This window comes from Coregonus lavaretus (genome assembly GCF_964263955.1).
Source record: "Coregonus lavaretus genome assembly, chromosome: 24".
NCBI classification, from domain to species: domain Eukaryota; kingdom Metazoa; phylum Chordata; class Actinopteri; order Salmoniformes; family Salmonidae; genus Coregonus; species Coregonus lavaretus.
Genome location: NC_140011.1, coordinates 27,776,010 through 27,794,677, shown reverse-complemented (window position 1 = coordinate 27,794,677; position 18,668 = coordinate 27,776,010). Strand labels below are relative to the sequence as shown.

The 18,668-nt window shown below is 42.6% G+C and overlaps 2 protein-coding genes across 4 annotated transcripts in view; one reads left to right on the top strand and one right to left on the bottom strand.

Moving 5' to 3' along the window:
• The window catches only part of LOC311100243 (gelsolin-like), a 23,511-nt gene extending 18,759 nt beyond the window's left edge, over positions 1-4,752 (top strand). Inside the window, exons 15-16 of the mRNA XM_084141078.1 lie at positions 3,092-3,152; positions 3,355-4,752. Coding sequence (XP_083997204.1) covers positions 3,092-3,152; positions 3,355-3,524 — 231 coding nt within the window. The 3' untranslated portion in view covers positions 3,525-4,752. The remainder of the gene's footprint in view (positions 1-3,091; positions 3,153-3,354) is intronic.
• Positions 4,490-18,668, bottom strand: LOC311100244 (stomatin-like). 3 transcript variants are annotated; one of them, XM_084141080.1, is made up of 8 exons: positions 18,524-18,668; positions 13,326-13,358; positions 12,509-12,618; positions 12,122-12,194; positions 7,785-7,867; positions 7,476-7,679; positions 6,654-6,788; positions 4,786-6,071 (listed from the first exon to the last, which is right to left on the bottom strand). In XM_084141080.1, the coding sequence occupies exons 1-8, from the start codon at positions 18,582-18,584 to the stop codon at positions 5,880-5,882; spliced, it is 891 nt and encodes a 296-aa protein (XP_083997206.1). In that variant the 5' UTR covers positions 18,585-18,668; the 3' UTR covers positions 4,786-5,879. The 3 variants fall into 3 exon arrangements, with proteins under 3 accessions (XP_083997207.1, XP_083997206.1, XP_083997205.1); XM_084141079.1 differs by lacking the exon at positions 13,326-13,358 and adding an exon at positions 17,317-17,553 and having other exon boundaries at positions 18,524-18,648; XM_084141081.1 differs by lacking the exon at positions 13,326-13,358 and having other exon boundaries at positions 4,490-6,071.

Below are 18,668 nucleotides of genomic sequence, written 5' to 3'. Positions count from 1 at the left end.
CTTGGGGTCATAGGCAGCATTCCTCCTCCTCCAAACACGGCGAGTTGAGTTGATGCCAAAGAGCTCGATTTTGGTCTCATCTGACCACAACACTTTCCCCTAGTTCTCCTCTGAATCATTCAGATGTTAATTAGCAAACTTCAGACGGCCCTGTATATGTGCTTTCTTGAGCAGGGGGACCTTGCGGGCGCTGCAGGATTTCAGTCCTTCACGGCATAGTGTGTTACCAATTGTTTTCTTGGTGACTATGGTCCCAGCTGCCTTGAGATCATTGACAAGATCCTCCCGTGTAGTTCCGGGCTGATTCCTCACCGTTCTCATGATCATTGCAACTCCACGAGGTGAGATCTTGCATGGAGCCCCAGGCCGAGGGAGATTGACAGTTCTTTTGTGTTTCTTCCATTTGCGAATAATCGCACCAACTGTTGTCACCTTCTCACCAAGCTGCTTGACGATGGTCTTGTAGCCCATTCCAGCCTTGTGTAGGTCTACAATCTTGTCCCTGACATCCTTGGAGAGCACTTTGGTCTTGGCCATGGTGGAGAGTTTGGAATCTGATTGATTGATTGCTTCTGTGGACAGGTGTCTTTTATACAGGTAACAAACTGAGATTAGGAGCACTCCCTTTAAGAGAAATCTCTGAGGGGGTCAAATACTTATTTCCCTCATTAAAATGCAAATCAATTTATAATATGTTTTGACATGCGTTTTTCTGGATTTTTTTGTTGTTGTTATTCTGTCTCTCACTGTTCAAATAAAAATTATAGACTGATCATTTCTTTGTCAGTGGGCAAACGTACAAAATCAGCAGGGGATCAAATACTTTTTTCCCTCACTGTATAGACAGGTGTGTGCCTTTCCAAATCATGTCCAATCAATTGGATTTACCACAGGTGGACTCTAATCAAGTTGTAGAAACATCTCAAGGATGATCAATGGAAACAGGATGGACCTGAGCTCAATTTCGAGTCTTATAGCAAAGGGTCTAAATACTTACGTAAATAAGGTATCTCTAAAAACCTCTTTTCGCTTTGTCATTATGGGGTATTGTGTGTAGAATACTGAGGATATATATATTTTTAAGCCATTTTAGAATAAGGCTGTAACGTAACAAAATGTGGTTAAAGTCAACGGGTCTGAATCATTTCCAAAGGCACTATGTATATACAGTTGAAGTCAGAAGTTTACATACACCTTAGCCAAATACATTTCAACTCAGTTTTTCACAATTCCTGACATTTACTCCTAGTAAAAAAAAATACATCACATTCCCAGTGGGTCAGAGGTTTACGTAGACTCAATTATTATTTGGTAGCATTGCCTTTAAATTGTTTAACTTGGGTCAAACGTTTCGGGTAGCCTTCCACAAGCTTCCCACAATAAGTTGGGTGAATTTTGGCCCATTCCTCCTGACAGAGCTGGTGTAACTGAGTCAGGTTTGTAGGCCTCCTTGCTCGCACACGCTTTTTCAGTTCTTCATCGAATTGAGGTCAGAGCTTTGTGATGGCCACTCCAATACCTTGACTTTGTTGTCCTTAAGCCATTTTGCCACAACTTTGGAAGTATGCTTGGGGTCATTGTCCATTTGGAAGACCCATTTGCGACCAAGCTTTAACTTCCTGACTGATGTCTTGAGATGTTACTTCAATATATATATAATTTTCCTTCCTCATGATGCCATCTATTTTGTGAAGTGCACCAGTCCCTCCTGCAGCAAAGCACCCCCACAGCATGATGCTGCCACCCCCATGCTTCACGGTTGGGATGGTGTTCTTCGGCTTGCAAGCTGCCCCCTTTTTCCTTCAAACATAACGATGGCCATTATTTACATTTTAGTCATTTAGCAGACGCTCTTATCCAGAGCGACTTACAGGAGCAATTAGGGTTAAGTGCCTTGCTTAAGGGCACATCGACAGATTTTTCACCTAGTCGGCTCGGGGATTAGAACCAGCGACCTTTCGGTTACTGGCACAACGCTCTTACCCACTAAGCTATTATGGCCAAACAGTTCTATTTTTGTTTGATCAGACCAGAGGACATTTCTCCAAAAAGTACGATCTTTGTCCCCATGTGCAGTTGCAAACCGTAGTCTGGCTTTTTTATGGCGGTTTTGGAGCAGTGGCTTCTTCCTTGCTGAGCGGCCTTTCAGGTTATGTCGATTATAGGACTCGTTTTACTGTGGATATAGATACTTTTGTAACTGTTTCCTCCAGCATCTTCAAGGTCCTTTGCTGTTGTTCTGGGATTGATTTGCACTTTTCGCAGCAAAGTACGTTCATCTCTAGGAGACAGAGCGCGTCTCCTTCCTGAGCGGTATGACAGCTGCGTGGTCCCATGGTATTTCTACTTGCGTACTATTGTTTGTACAGATGAACGTGGTACCTTCAGGAAATTGCTCCCAAGGATGAACAAGACTTGTGGAGGTCTACCATTTTTTTTCTGAGGTCTTGGCTGATTTCTTTTGATTTTCCCATGATGTCAAGCAAAGAGGCACTGAGTTTGAAGGTAGGCCTTGAAATACATCCACAGGTTCACCTCCAATTGACTCAAATGATGTCAATTCGCCTATCCGAAGCTTCTAAAGCCATGACATCATTTTCTGGAATTTTCCAAGCTGTTTAAAGGCACAGTCAACTTAGTATATGTAAACTTCTGACCCACTGGAATTGTGAATTTATAAGTGAAATAATCTGTCTGCAAACAATTGTTGGAAAGATTACTTGTGTCATGCACAAGGTAGATGTCCTAACTGACTTGCCTAAACTATAGTTTGTAAACAAGACATTTGTGGAGTGGTTGAAAAACGAGTTTTAATGACTCCATCCTAAGTGTATGTAAACTTCCGACTTCAACTGTATGCATGTGTACATATATATATATATATATATATAAATTCTTAATCCTTTTTTATTTTTTTATTTCTTTACTTTTCTTTGGATTTGTATGTGTTGTTAGGTATTGCTGTTGGAGCTAGGAACATAAGGATTTCGCTACACCCGCAATAACATCTGCAAAATATGTGTACACGACCAAATACATTTGATTTTAATTTCAGTACATAGTCTAATGTAGGTTGAATCACCTCTTTTAGGTGTTTGTCTGGATCGGGAATGAAGCACATGAAGAGGAGAAGAGTGAGGCGATGGCCTCCGGTAAGTGAATATGGAAAACTGCTGCTGAATTTAACAAATTATTAATTCATTATCATGTAGACTGTTTTTCATAGAGAATGTACATGCCACCCTGCCTTTTGAGTGCATTAGTCATGTCATGACCAAAATAATTTGATTGAGAAGTTTACCACTGGGAAAACTGCTCTCTATAGAACCCTAATTTAATCCCCTCCTCCCCTAGCTGTGCGTTACATTGAGACAGACCCTGCCAACCGTGACCGCAGGACGCCCATCGTGAAGATCAAGCAAGGGTTTGAGCCGCCCACGTTCACCGGCTGGTTCCTGGGCTGGGACCACGAGTACTGGACCAGCGACCCCCTGGAGCGGGCCATGGCTGAGCTGGAGCTGTGAACCGTCACCTTTAACCCCTAACCCTGCCGCCTGGCTCTACCACACACACTGAGCAGCTCCAGTCATGAGACTTTCAATGGTTGAATCCTTTATGCCCTGCCAACCTCCTTACTTCTGACTGCCAGTGGGAATAGAACAGGCTTTCATACACCTGTTGAGCTGACACAGAGCACTAGTGCACTATTTTAATCTCTCCTGATAATAATACTTTATTAGCTTTTATACATATGCAAATGAGCATGTAAGTGACCAATAATAAGGGCTTTAATGGAACCGAAGGCTTAGATAAAGCAATCTGCATGGACATTTAAATATAGTTTGTGTGAGATATTTTATACATTTATTTCTACGATGCCAACAACAGTAGGCTGTTTCTCGCTATTCAGTATCTCACAAACATCCAAAACCTAGCATATTACACTGAACAAAAATATAAACGCAACATGTAAAGTGTTGGTCCCATGTTTCATGAGCTGAAATAAAAGATCCCAGAAATTTTCCATACGCACAAAAAGCTGAGGAGTATTTCTGTCTGTAATAAAGCCCTTTTGTGGGGAAAAACTCATTCTGATTGGCTGGGCCTGGCTACCCCGTGGGTGGGCCTGGCTCCCAAGTTGGTGGGCCTATGCCCACCCATGGCTGCGTCCCTGCCCAGTCGTGTGAAATCCATAGATTAGGGCCTAATTAATTTATTTCAATTGACTGATTTCCTTATATGAACTGTAACTCAGTCAAATCTTTGAAATTGTTACGTGTACATTTTTGTTCAGTATACAATCCTCTGAACCAACAGAGGCAGGGAGGCTTGGTGTGTAGTAATGCAGAAAAACACACTGCCAGACATAACCACACCAAAGTAATAAAACCATTATAGCCTTAATCTATAATACTTCATGTTCGGTATGAAGTGACTCGTCAATGCAGGGGTTCGCTGCCATAATGGAAAGGAATGCAGGAGAGAGGAACCAGGCCAGCTTTGTTTTTATTTGGTGTGTCACAACAGGAGTAGGGTACCCTTCATTAGTGCTTCTATTCTAGATCTCACTCCTCTCGTCGCTGTGGTCAGTGCATGTTGGCCTGTCTCTGTCTGCAGCCTTACAATGCGGTTCTTCATGGGGAATCCAAAGCTATGCTGCTAGAACTCTCATTAGCCACCACTTCACAGCTGTCAATGGTTTTCCCCAGGCCTGACTATCGTTTCAATAAAACCTATGTCATCGACACTAGATGTGATGAGGGTTGTCTCCATCTTATATCATTTGAAGTGTGTATATACTTTTTATTTCAAGGTTGAATCATAGTGGAAAGAACACACTACAGCTATGACGGTAACACTAACATACAAGTTTATGTTTTGAAGTACAGGTTCAAATGCATGTCAATACATAAATAAATTATAATCTACATTGACCTATCTAGAAAAAGTTTCACACCAAGGTTGCATGATATGAAAATATAAACTTGATAAGAAATCATTTCAATATGAGGAAAATAGGCTACAACAGAGCGGTTTAGTAACATTATATATAATGGAACTATGTCATTTACACATAAAACACATACCAGGTTTTATACAGTAAAGTAATTTATACTGTATAGGTTCTGTAACAGCATCTGAATCACAGTGCTTTTCCGATTCAAAGACATCTTTGGTCTGGATGGAACCTATCACTAAACTATCTGTGCCAATACGAGCACCGATCTAATAGTGCAGACTGAAATATAGCAATAAATGCTATCAGAATATGGAGGACCAATTTCCAAATCCCATACAAATAACATATGGCTTCTTTCACACTCAAAAGAGTGTGGTTATAAAATACTGCTATTTTAAAACATTAAAATGTACTTCCAATTTCCATCCAGATATGCATAGGAACTATATGAGATTAGTACATTGACCCCTTGGCAATGACTTAAGGCTTTGTGTTGTTTAAATGGTCATAGTAAAGAGGTTACTTCCCATAGAGACAGACAAACAGGGTCCCTAGTACATCCTGGTCTCAGCCTCATAGCAGTGCAGGGAACACCACACCTCAGTTGAGCTGGCGACTCAGTTCCCATTGGTTTTGTTCAAACCCTGTTCCTCTGTTCCCTTCAATGGCGTTGACACACACACATATCAAATGTTTACATTAAGTTCTTTGACCCATAAGCTTAACCAAGCTCTCTAACTATGCTACTCTGTACCAGCTGGCATTGACCTAAGAACATTTGGCACAAGAGAAACGGTTCACTCAATCACAGCCACTACATTTCTACAACAGATTCCCAAAGCAACACAATATGATATATGTGTGAATGATTGTTTCTCGTGTGTGTAAAAGTAATTGCACAGCATCCATCAGGCTCTCCTCAGTCTCTCTTCATGAAGGCCTGCATCATGTCCATTGGCAGGGGGAAGATGATGGTGGAGTTCTTCTCGGCAGCGATGGTGTTGAGCGTCTGCAGGTAGCGCAGCTGGAGGCCAGATGGAGACTCAGCGATCACCAGGGAGGCCTCCTTCAGAGCCCGTGACGCGTTCACCTCCCCCTCTGCTGCGATCACCTACACACACACACACGGCCCAGGGGACAGGAAGAAGGGAGGAGGGGGACAGATACAGAGAGAAAGGGAGAGATTGGAAAAAAAGATGGACCATTAGTTAATGAAGAGAGATAGAATTCCACAGTATGCACAGATCAAGTGAATGTGAGTATATAGAGAAAAGCCAGAGAGAGAGTGGATGATTAAATGAATAAATGCCAGAGAGACCTCATCTTTAACCAGCAGATTCAACATGCGAAGATGGTATCCAATTAGTGTAATGGCCGATGGGAGGAGACTCGGTTAGAGGTGCCCCAACTTGTGACCTGCTATGCTCTTACTATCTATTCTAGCTTAATGAAAGGCTTTTTATGGCATGACCACTGGTTGCTAAGGAACAAGGCAGATGACATCTTGACCCTACACAAAAACATTTATCTGGATGATTTATTTTGGGACTAAATCAAGCCAAGAAAGTATATAGCTGAGAAGACAACTGGGATTCTTCACTCAGAGGAAAAGGATTTACCTCAAAAATAGACAATGCCTGTATGTCTGAGCGTGTGTGTGTTACCCTGGTCTGTATGTGTGTCAGTACTGTACCTTAGCCCTGGCCTCACGGCTAGCCTCAGCCTCTGCTGCCATGGCCCTCTGGAGCTGCTGGGGCAGTTTGACGTCCTTTATCTCCACACGCTCCACCTTGATACCCCAGTCATCTGTAGCATCATCCAGGGTGGACTGGGGACAACACAGGTGTAAAACATTCAGCTCCACATCCAATAGGTAACCTCAGGTTATAATAGGCCCAGAACACCCCTTCCTTACACAGCATCTCTTTGAAGACTAGATGACATATCAATCTGACATACAGGTACCCTAGCAGTTAGAGCATTGGGCCAGTAACTGAAAGGTCGCTAGTTTGGATACCCGAGCCGACAATGTGAAACATTGTTGATGTGCCCTTGAGCAAGGCACTTAACCCTAATTTGCTCCAGGGGCGCTGTACTTCTGGCTGACCCTGTAAAACAACACATTTCAATGCACCTATCTGGTGTACGTGACAATAATACATATTTATATCAAACTAATAGAGATTAAAATGTCACTGCAGCAGTACTTCTGGAGGATGAAATGTCTTGAGGGACTAGGTCCAAAACAATAAGAAAGGCCATAGCCGGAAGATCAATGAATTCGTTTTCTCCAATCCTAACCTTAACCATTACATTGTACATTCTATAAACAAAGCCATTCAGTGAACTCTCGCAATATCTTCTCCTGTATTATGGCAATTATGGCTTGCTGTTCAACACTAAATAAATAACTATTATCCACACAGTCTTCTAGTACCTGCATGATGTGAAGTTGTGCATGTATGGTCAGGATATGGTCAGTACAGAGTCATTGGTGGTCGATGTGGTTCAGTACCTGCATGCTGTGGGCAATCTCATTACGATCAGACAGGATCTCAGCCAGGTTCTTGGTTCCCAGGACGTTCCTCAGGGTGGTCTGTGCCAGCAGGCGGGTGGCGGCGTCAGCGTTGGTGATGTTGGCCACAGCCAGGGTCGCATTCTGAACACGGTAGTACACCACACCATCAACACTGACCGTCACTGAGTCCTTAGTCAGAACCTGATGAGGGGGGAACAATCAGTTACACTGACAACACTGTTCATGGCTGGGTAGTACATGATAGGCTAATCATGGTAAATGGGGTGGGGGGGGGGTGGGGCTCACCTCTTGTGGGGGGATGTCGAAGGTGATGGTGCGCATGTCCACATTGATGAAGCTATCTGTGCAGGGCAGGATGAAGAACAGGCCTGTGGGGTGTGACACACACGCACAACACACATTTAACGGCGAAGCTTAAAGCTACTCAATATCATAAAAGCTGAGAAAATGTGATTGTCAGTAAGGGTAGCATAAATTATTTAACATACAGTACAGTAGAACTGAGTAAATGTCTGGCATAAGACCAAATTCACACCTGAGTTCCATTAGTCACACGACTGCTGTTGGTCATGACTCTACACATTTCCTGCATTCATAAACACCTCTTTGTTTACACACACTCGGGTTCAGCATGGTACAATACAGTGCAGTACAAACACAGAGTGCTGGGTATGATGGTGTGTAAGAGAGAGTCTTAACAGAGGCATATAACTTGTGCAACCTTTTTCCGAGCTGGGACTTCAGCCCAGTGCCAGCTGGCCCTGGTTATAGTGCAATGCAGGAGTATGCTCTAAATTTGCTATGCAAGGCATCATGGGATATGATGGAAAATTCCATGGATTCCCACCCTAAAAATGGCACTGGTTCACTCACCGGCGAGGGAGAGAGCGCAGAAATAATGAGCAGAGTTTACTTGGGGAAACCAAATACTAAACTTTGGTGTTTATGCCTGGGCTCTTAGGGCAGATGAGGAACGTGAAAGTCCCTCCGTGATAGATGGACAGGGTCTATTAATACCTCAGTCTGCTATCATGTGGCTGTTCCGGAATCCTGCCAGATCATGTTTCATCCATGGAGAGCATGACGGAAGGCTTCCCACAAACATATAAAACAGACTTGAGAGTTTGAGGTCCATAGCGTGGCTATGGTAGATAAGACTACTGCGGCCACTTTATAGTTAGTTACATTAGTACCACCCCTGCACAAGTAATGCCATGTCACCTGAAATCACTGGAGGTTGGAGATTTGTGTGGTAATAGCACATCTTCCACATTGTTAAATGGATAGTGCAAGATTTTGGCAGTTAAACCCTTTTGTACTTACCCAGAGTCAGTAAAAGTGAAGAATATTTGGTTAATTTGGCTCCCTGATTTGCATACTGTTACTATTGCTTTTTTAGTTATAGACAACAATTATCTGCAGATAAGTTATAAAAACATTGTCTGAAGATGGCAATTCCTCACAGCAGGAACAATTTAGAGAGCCTCATTCTGGTCCACACAAATGTTTTCAGTGTGCACATAAATGTGTAGGCCCTCTAATAATTTGTTCAGGTAATAATTAAAATAGGCTCCGGTCAGCATTCTTGCCTACAAACTTGACCCAGTTTTGACAGTGCAACTACTTATTTGAAGTCGGATATGCCAGTTGTGTCTTTGAAAATAAATGAGGCCAGCATTTTTGAAGACATTTTCATGTATGCTATGTCCTGTACAGTGTTGATAGAAAGTCATACAAAATGAGAAAAGGTTCTATTGAAATGCCACTTGCCTAAAGTACACTAAATAGGCAAAAGTATGTGGACACCCCGTCAAAGTAGTGGATTTGGCTATTTCAGCCACACCTGTTGCTGACAGGTGCACAAAGCGAGGTCCATTCAGAAATTGTTTATCGAGGCCTCCCGAGTGGCACAGTGTTCTAATGCACTGCATTGCAGTGCTAGCTGTGCCACTAGAGATCCTGGTTCAAGTCCAGGTTCTGTCGCAGCCGGCCGCGACCGGGAGACCCATGGGGCAGCGCACAATTGGCCCAGCGTCGTCCAGGTTACATTTTTAAATTTTAGTCATTTAGCAGACGCTCTTATCCAGAGCGACTTACAGTTAGTGAATACATATTTTTTATTTATTTATTTTTTACTGGCCCCCCGTGGGAATCGAACCCACAACCCTGGCGTTGCAAACGCCATGCTCTATCAACTGAGCTACATCCCTGCCGGCCATTCCCTCCCCTACCCTGGACGACGCTGGGCCAATTGTGCGCCGCCCATGAGTCTCCCGGTCGCGGCCGGCTGCGACAGAGCCTGGATTCGAACCAGGATCTCTAGTGGCACAGTTAGCACTGCGATGCAGTGCCTTAGACCACTGCGCCACTCAGGAGACAGGTTAGGGGAGGGTTTGGCAGTCAGGGATGTTCTTGTCCCATCGCGCACTAGCGACTCCTGTGGTGGGCCGGGCGGTGCACGCTGACACGGTCGCCACGTGTACGGTGTTTCCTCCGACACATTGGTGCGGCTGGCTTCCGGGTTAAGCGGGCATTGTGTCAAGAAGCAGTGCGGCTCAGTTGGGTTGTGTTCTGGAGGATGCACAGCTCTCGTCCTTCGCCTCTCCCGAGTCCGTATGGGAGTTGCAGCGATGGGACAAGACTGTAACTACCAATTGGATACCATGAAATTGGGGAGAAAAAGGGGTAAAAAAAAGAAATGGTTTATCGAGATCGGTGTGGAAGAACTTGACTGGCCTGCACAGAGCCCTGACCTCAACCCCATTGAACACCTTTGGGATGAATTGGAACGCCAACTGCAAGCCAGGCCTAATCACCCAACATCAGTGCCCGAACTCATTATTGCTCGTGGCTGAATGGAAGCAAGTCTCCGCAGCAATGTTCTAACATCTAGTGGAAAGCCTTCCCAGAAGAGTGGAGGCTGTTATAGCAGCAAAGGGGGGACAAACTCCATATTAATGCCCAATATTTTGGAATGAGATGTTCGACGAGCACATACACATACTTTTGTCCATGTAGTGTATATTGTTTTGTCCTTTTAGTACTTCAAACCAAGTCTTTAAGTTTTGACTGTTCATTCAATCTTCAAAGCATCCTGAAATACACCTGACTCTTGACTGAGTTCTATATCAGGATCTTGATATGCTAAATGAGGACAATTTCTGATGCTTAATTGAATTTTGAGGATATGCTCAATAATTTGACAAATATTAAATCCTGATCATTCTTTCAGAAACTAGCTATAATTTTTGTATTCCCTCTGCATAAAGGCGCACGCAAACCCCAAGCTAAAAGCACTGTTATTTTAATTCCACCTTTGCCATAGATCTAAGCCCCAAGGAGTCCTCAGAATTCACCAATGGAAAATGTATGCACTCACTAACTGTAAGTCACTCTGGATAAGAGCGTCTGCTAAATGACTAAAATGTAATGTAAAAAGCTGCTTTTACCAAAAAAAATCTCCATGGGAGGGCCATACCCCTGGACCCCCACAAAAATCTCATACTAGTGTAAATACAGCTAATTAATAAGCTATCTTAAGAATAACACTACATAATGAGGGTAAACTGTCAACAAAACCCTCAGCACCACTCTTCCACTCCAACCACAAAGAGAGAGCCAAGAGAGGAGAGGTATGCTCTCTGCTCAGCACATCAGTTAGAGAAATTAGGAAGTGAAGGACAACACACAAACAAGAAATACACAAAGTGGTCTTCCGAATCGGGGGTTGGTGGTAAGCAAAAGAAAAATCAGAGAGAGCAGAGGGCTGAAGAGGGATGTGGGTGTTTATTCTGCACTACCAGTCCAGCACTATGACTAGGGCCCACTGCTGCTCATCAAGACGTCAGTCTGTAGACAGGATAGCAGTAAAGCTCTCAGATCACTTTAATTCAGACAAGAGCATTAGTTAATTGATTGCAATTGGTGCCAAATTCTGTAGTGACCGTATTTGTTGAATAACGACCTCTTTAAAAGTTCTGCTAAAGTATTCTATGAAGATTTGCAGGGAACATATTGGCATATTCAGTTTGTCATACCAGATACACCAGACATATTTTACAGTGTTACCAAGGCAAAAATCTTACCACACAAACTATGCTTAAGGAAAGAAAGACTACCACTATTTGAATTAGTGTGCTTGCTGAAAGCATGCATGAACCCTGGAATTCTGTGTACATTCTGGAATGATGTTAACACATAAGCTACTGCAGGACAGGAGTGGTTAAACTAGGCCACAGGAAGTGCAGAACAGACCTGTTGCAGTGCACCCCTGCACAGTGGTTCAATGGCAGTAGTAGTGCAGCAGCCCACCACAATGTAAAACAAATAGTTCAAAGCAGATTTCCCCCTAACCACATTAACACTGAGAAGAGGCTTGACTCCTCCTAACATATTTTCACAGTTAAGGTGGTTTCAAGACAGGCCCATATCCTGTTTACTGCACTTTTCATCCATCTCATACTGTCTGTGATCATAATATGTTTAATTAAGGTTTTTGGTTGCTTTTCGGTAAGGTAAGTATGGGACCTTGAGAGAATCTGAGAATCAAAGCCAATATGCACAGTGAAACTTTCTCCAGGGACAGTGCATGTGTAGGTGGTGATGGGGAGTGTATCTATTACCTGGCCCTTTGGCTCCTCCTCGTACGATCCGCCCCAGGCGAAAGATGATGGCCCTCTCATACTCCTTCACAATCTGGGAGAGAAAGAAACACAGGCTGAGTAATCATTATAGTTGTCCCCTAGCCCGTTTTACATTTCTCACACTACCTTTTCACCGATCAGTCAACATTGAAATACCACTGATTGGGTCTCAACGATCCCCCTTTTCTTTACTTTAAAGTGAGTAAATATCTAACAATACAACTCTGGCAGCAGGTGTTGCATTAAGAGGAGAGAAAGCCAATTTCCATGGGAATAAAGGCATGCTGGTAAGTGATCAATTCATAGAATAAATAGACTCACACAAATGACACCCCTAACCAGTTCGCAGTTCACGCATAACTGTACCTTAATACACATCCATATGGAGAGAGGCAGAGTTGCGAGCATCAGAAGGATGGATAATCCGACTATGATCCAACCACATAGGCCATTGTCAGTATCCGAGCTCTCCAAGGCTGAAAGACAATACAAAAACATACAAACGGAGTGAAATACAACCGAAGACAGAAAATAAACATTTTCACATCCCAGCCATCACAAGAGCAGCCCCTTCAACATCATACATTTCTGGGAACTTCTTTATTTGGATTCTTCTGTGATTTGCCAAATGTAGCCTACTGCTGCGTTTAGACAGGCAGCCCAATTCTGATATTTTTTTCACTAATTGGTCTATTGACCAATCAGATCAGCTCTGAAAATGATCTGATGTGGTAAGACCTGCTGTGATTGGTCAAAATACCAATTAGTGGAAAAAATATCAGAATTGGGCTGCCTGTGTAAACGCAGCCTTGGTAACCTAAATTGTGCATCAGATACATAGGCTACAAACAATTAGGCAGAAAATTGTTTTAGAACTACCGGTAATACCCAGATACAGTATGCATGTGTCTCATGTCAGAAACCAGCAAAAGCATCCCATCCAGGTGACTGGGACATCACACTAACCTTTCCCTAGATTCACACCCTAAACCACACCAATCAATCAGATTGTTGTTAGATTAGGAGGAATATAAACAGTCTAGAAGAGATTAAACGTATCCACTGAGACGGTTTAAATCAAATTTGGCAAACACAAACAGCAATAACGTTTTACTCATTAAATTAAATCTATAGGCTACATAGCTAGCTATCTAACAAGCATCTATCCCTTCAAGGCGCCTACCTGTATCAGAATCAGCAAGCAAACTTCTTGAGCCTACAGAGAAATGTCATACAAAACATTCACGGTAGTAACATTACAAGCCTTGCATGAGGGGGATACACTCATATAGTAGCCCAGTAGGCAAAACTATTCTGGCGCATTCTAGGGCTAATAGTTACTAATACTAACACTAACTAACACTACACTAAGTTATGGATTTTATCTGGCAAATCCACATTGGGCAAATAACCTAACTATACTACTACCCAGCAGGGGCGTCAGTTGGGTATGGCAGTCGATGTAAACCAAAAATTTAAAAGTAGGCAAAAAAAAAGTAGACTAAAATCAATCCAAACCCAATTAAAATGCAATGGCAGTTTAGCGTATTGATTGGATGGCTTTAGGACCATGTGGAGCGTCACTTGGAGAGAAGCTGCCAGCATTCTCTCAGAGTGTGCCAGAGGGTTTACTTTGCCAGTCAGCCGCTTTGCGGGTCAGCCATTTAGGCAGTGCAACTCTTGATGTCGGCATTTGAACTCGGCCTTGTAAGCCTAGCAGCCAGCTGTTTAATGCACCAGTTACTTTCACATTGATGTCGGCATAGGAAGCGTGTCCAATGGGCTAGGGGAAGCTATATAATTACTTGTACCTATACATAAATAAGTAAAACCATTCAAAATACTACACAAACATGATTTGGCCACAGAGGATCATTAGCTTCTTTTAAAAATTAGCTGTGGATTGTTTTAAGTGCACAATTTGAGCAACGCACGTGGCAAATAGCCTAACAAACATCTGATTGTTGAGTTGCAGCGGTCAGTGAAAAGCAGTTAAATATTTCAAAATACAATCGTAGGAAAAACATAGTTTAGAAAGCAAATCGCTATTGCTGAAAAGAGAAAAACAAAAAAAACAAAAATTCTCTCTTATCAAAATTCTCAACTCCCAATTGAGTGAACAGTAGCCTATCTTATTGGCACCAGTGGAGAGCATTGGCCATATCCCCAGTGAGTGTGCACATATTCACTTTCTTTATCATTGGATCACTACCACTGGAACATGTTTTTGGGGACAATAATTTCCTCCTCCAGGCTAGATGGACGTCATTCAGTACAATTTGAATCTCCCCTTTTCGTAGACCTAGATTAGATGGTTGCATTCAGGCTAAGGTCATTTTTACTGATCTGTTTGTCAGTGTCAGCAGAGTAGGCTACTAATTTGTGTCATAAAAAAGATGTTACTTATGTGTCTCCAGTCATATAAACTTTTGTAGAATTGCATGAAATGTGTTTATAAAAAGGCCACATTTTTCCTGTGCAACGAAAGGAGAAGAAACATCTCTGATCAGGCCTACTCTATGTCACTATGTACTCAGGCATGCATTGTTCAGAACTGTCTGTTTTGCTAACAGTGATTGAGTTATATTATTTGCCTAAATTATGACTATGCAATCTACTCACATTAGGAATAGTAGCCTATCTTACATTAGTCTGCAAATGCAATAATACAGTGCCTTCAGAAAGTATTCACACCCCTTGACTTTTTCCACATTTTGTTGTGCTACAGCCTGAATTTAAAATGTATTAAAATTGTGATTATTTTTGTCACTGGCCTACAAAGTGGAATTATGTTTTTAGAAATGTTTACTAATTCGTTATTTGCAATAATGCCGCTTTCAAAACAACTGGGAACTTGGAAAAATACGAGGTCAAATCATGACGTCAGTGATCTTCAGGTCAGAAAGTCTGAGCTCTAGAAAGAGGCCCGAGTTCCCGAGTTGGATGACCGTTCAAATCGATTTTTCCCAGTCGGAGCTAGTTTTTTTTCCCCGAGTTCCCAGTTGTTTTGAACGTGGCATTAGATAGAGCCTGTCAAGATCCTAATTGCGGTCTGAAGCTAGCAGTGGCGTGTATTCATGGATGCCAAGGGAAGCCACCCCAAAATAATTTACCAAGAAAAAAGAAAAATACATAAAATAACGTATCTTTCGTATCTCTGTGTTTCATAATTTTTCTTCAATTCTCAAGAGGCCGGAGAAAGCATCAGAGTGTGTGAAACAGCGCCCCTCTGTCTCTGTATGTGCAGACCATCTATCTGATTATGTCTGGTCATAAAGCGTATTACATTGTTGCCGCCCGTAGCATTGAATGTAAGGGAATCCAGCGAGCATTTGGCCTTCCTTGATAAAACAACAAAAAAGGTATAAAATAGCCTTGAGCTGAACGGAGTGAGCTCAACTGTGAATGGTCCTGGCGCACCAAAAAAAAAGTGTCAAGTGAAGCCAGTTTGGATTTGGCTTCACTCCTATCAAATCGCATTGAGACCATACGTAAATGACAGAAACAACTTAAATTGTTGCATCTCGTTGTGTTGTTGTCCTCCGGTGGCTAGCTAGCTAAAATTGGCCCTTTCCTAAATTAGCCATGGATGGAGATAGGGATTTGGACTTGTGGTTTTTACTAATTCTCCTTACTGGTCAATGATTATAATGGCAATTCTGATCCAACCATTAATTCATACATTGTGCCCCTGGCCTCAATATGTAACTAGATGTAGAAGGCTAATGTTAACTAACTAACGTTGCCCATGAAAGGAAGTTAGTCTAGCTAGCAAGCATTTTAGCCAGGTAGCCTAGGACAACAAATAAAAGCGTGTACTGTATGACAGAGTGATAGACCATTCATGAACATGAAAAGTAGGAGGATGGCATTGGCGTTTCTCTACAAGTAGGGTGAGTCAACATGTTTTTCTACTTGCACAAACACACACGCAAACAGAACTCAGAGCCATGGACAGCCACATCATATTTAGCTTACGTTGATTGGACTAAATTGTTTTTGGTATCTTTTAGTTGTCACTGTATTAGACTAAGCATAGGTGATTTGATGATGTTAAAATTGTGTTGGAATAGAGGCAGTTCCTGTTTTCTTTGCGACTTAAATAACTCTCCGTGGTTCTAAATCAATAGGCAAGTTGTTTAGTGGTCTGAACTTGCTTGACCATGCTGTAGGTCAATTAATTGTTTGTTTACATCAGTGGCGGCTCCTGAAAAAATTCTCAGGAGGGGCAATTTTTCTGATGATTTAGGTGACCTACACACATTTTAAAAAAGATATGTCCAGCAACAACATGAAGACAGGGGCAGCATATAAGTCAATACCAGAAGCATTTATTGACTGATCTGGGGAGATGGATTCCAGTTTCTGTGACAGATTATAAATAATCTCTGATGCCTTTGTTATATTAGCTTTTGGTTGAATGTACTGTCGTAGGAAATATATAATGTTATAGCTTGGTCTGACTAAAATCTTGTGCATGACCCATTTTGTGTTGGGCGTTTGTTTTCAATCAATGCTGTTCCTATCCTATAACAATGGACAAAAGAGTCCTATCTTGTCAGCCTTGTCAGCAGGTGGCCAAGGACAACACCCACGCCATAGGTCTCTCAGTTCTTCCAACTCACGAGTTCTTGCTCTGAGGACACACACACACACACACACACACACACATCATCACTGATAACACACACACACACACACACATCATCACTGTTAAACACACACACACACAAAAATCCCCTCTCTTTAGGCTGAACATTTGAAGACAGAGAACCCGACTCAGAGCCAATGCAACAGTGGAGGGGACCTCGCCCAACTCATCAGGACCAATCAGAAGATCAGAACTACTAGATTCAACCTACATCATTTATTGTATAAAATGTCTGCACACAATGTTTTCGGGGCTCTCTTCAGATAGCTCCCTAAGAGTTTGACGAACGAGTCCGTGCACGCGATTCCAGATATCTTTACCTCTGAATAAACTGCCTTTATTATACCATATCCACCCTGTCCAAAGTCTCTACTTGGTCTCAGTTCTCCAGTAAACTTGTGATTATCAACAGTACACAACGGTAACAAACAATTGGGGGAACTCACGGGGCAGATAGTAAGGTCGCAGTGACACAGAAAGCAGTTCAATGTCGGGGCTCGGGGGTACAGAGTCGCTCTCTTACCAGGATCGATTTTCCCTGTGACTGTCAGATCGCGGTCCGCTCTGACCAGGGTGAAGCCGGCTGGCTCCACTTCTCTGTCCGGGACTCTGTCATCCAGCCAAGTCTCCCAGCTGTATTGGATTCCGCTGCCAGCAACGTTTTCATTATTTAGTCCGTTCGTAGCGGGTATGTACACGATCAACAAGATCAGTCCAAAACCCACCACTGGAAATCCATGGTTGGCAGAATGTTTGTAAACTAAGTGTACAAATTAAAAACATAAAATAACGCCACTAAGTGTACAAATTAAAAACATAAGATAACGCCACACTGCAGGTCGCAACAGAGACGCTGCTAGCCGCTATTTTCTTAGTTACGTTCATGGTTACGTCACGTATGACGAAAGCGCGTAAGTGCAAGCCCACAGACACCCATAGAGAATGTATTGAAAGCTTTGAAATTTGAAAAAAATAGATTTTACATGACAGGCTATGAGAGACTTCTGGGCGATTTTCAACCTGACTGAAATCGCCCCAAAAACGGGCGGGGCCATTTGAAGCACGACTTTAGCCTGATTTGACATTTAGTGGCAGTCAGATCAGATTACAACACTGATAACTACTGTTGCCGTGATATAATTGATTAGAAAAAAAATCCCTTCCTTTTCCCGTTTGGCAGTGCGTCGCCCATATCGCCCTATTGAACAGGCCGTCCCTGGTTTACATGCAATATGCTTTGTGGACTTCACTGGATAGAGGTTGCTCTCCGGTTTTGTGATAAAACAAAGGGGTGGTTGAATTTATCCTGCCACTTTGTCTTCTTATTGTCTCGGCCTTTAGGCCTATATATCACGGTCGCAAGGCATATGAACTAACAGGTTATAGAGCAAACAACTCAATTATCACAACACATAGGTGGTAATATGGCTTTTTTTCTGATTTCCCAGTGATTTTACCCACGTACCTGGAAGCCAGTAGCTTCTGCACAACACTGCAGGCAAACTGTGTTCAATGTAACGTCGCAAAATGTAACTACTTAGTCAGCTACATTGTGGCAAAAATGCGTGGGTTGTTGGACTTGCATTGCACACCACACACCTGCGTTTTGTAGGGCGTGTCCCTGTTCCACTACTTTCTTTGGTATTTTGTGGTCTAAAGAGATGCAAATGTGGCCATTTTGTCTATGAAAATAACCATACCCGCCGGCTTTAGTAAATAAATCGGATTACCTGCTTGACGTTCCCGTCTTTTACTCTCTCTCGAATGGGTTTCTTTGCCGTCTTCTTCCATTGTAAATTACAGTTCAGTCACTGATCTAAGAGCTGTGGCTTCAGGTTGGTATGTGTGTTGATGAAAAGCAGCTTGTGTTTGTGT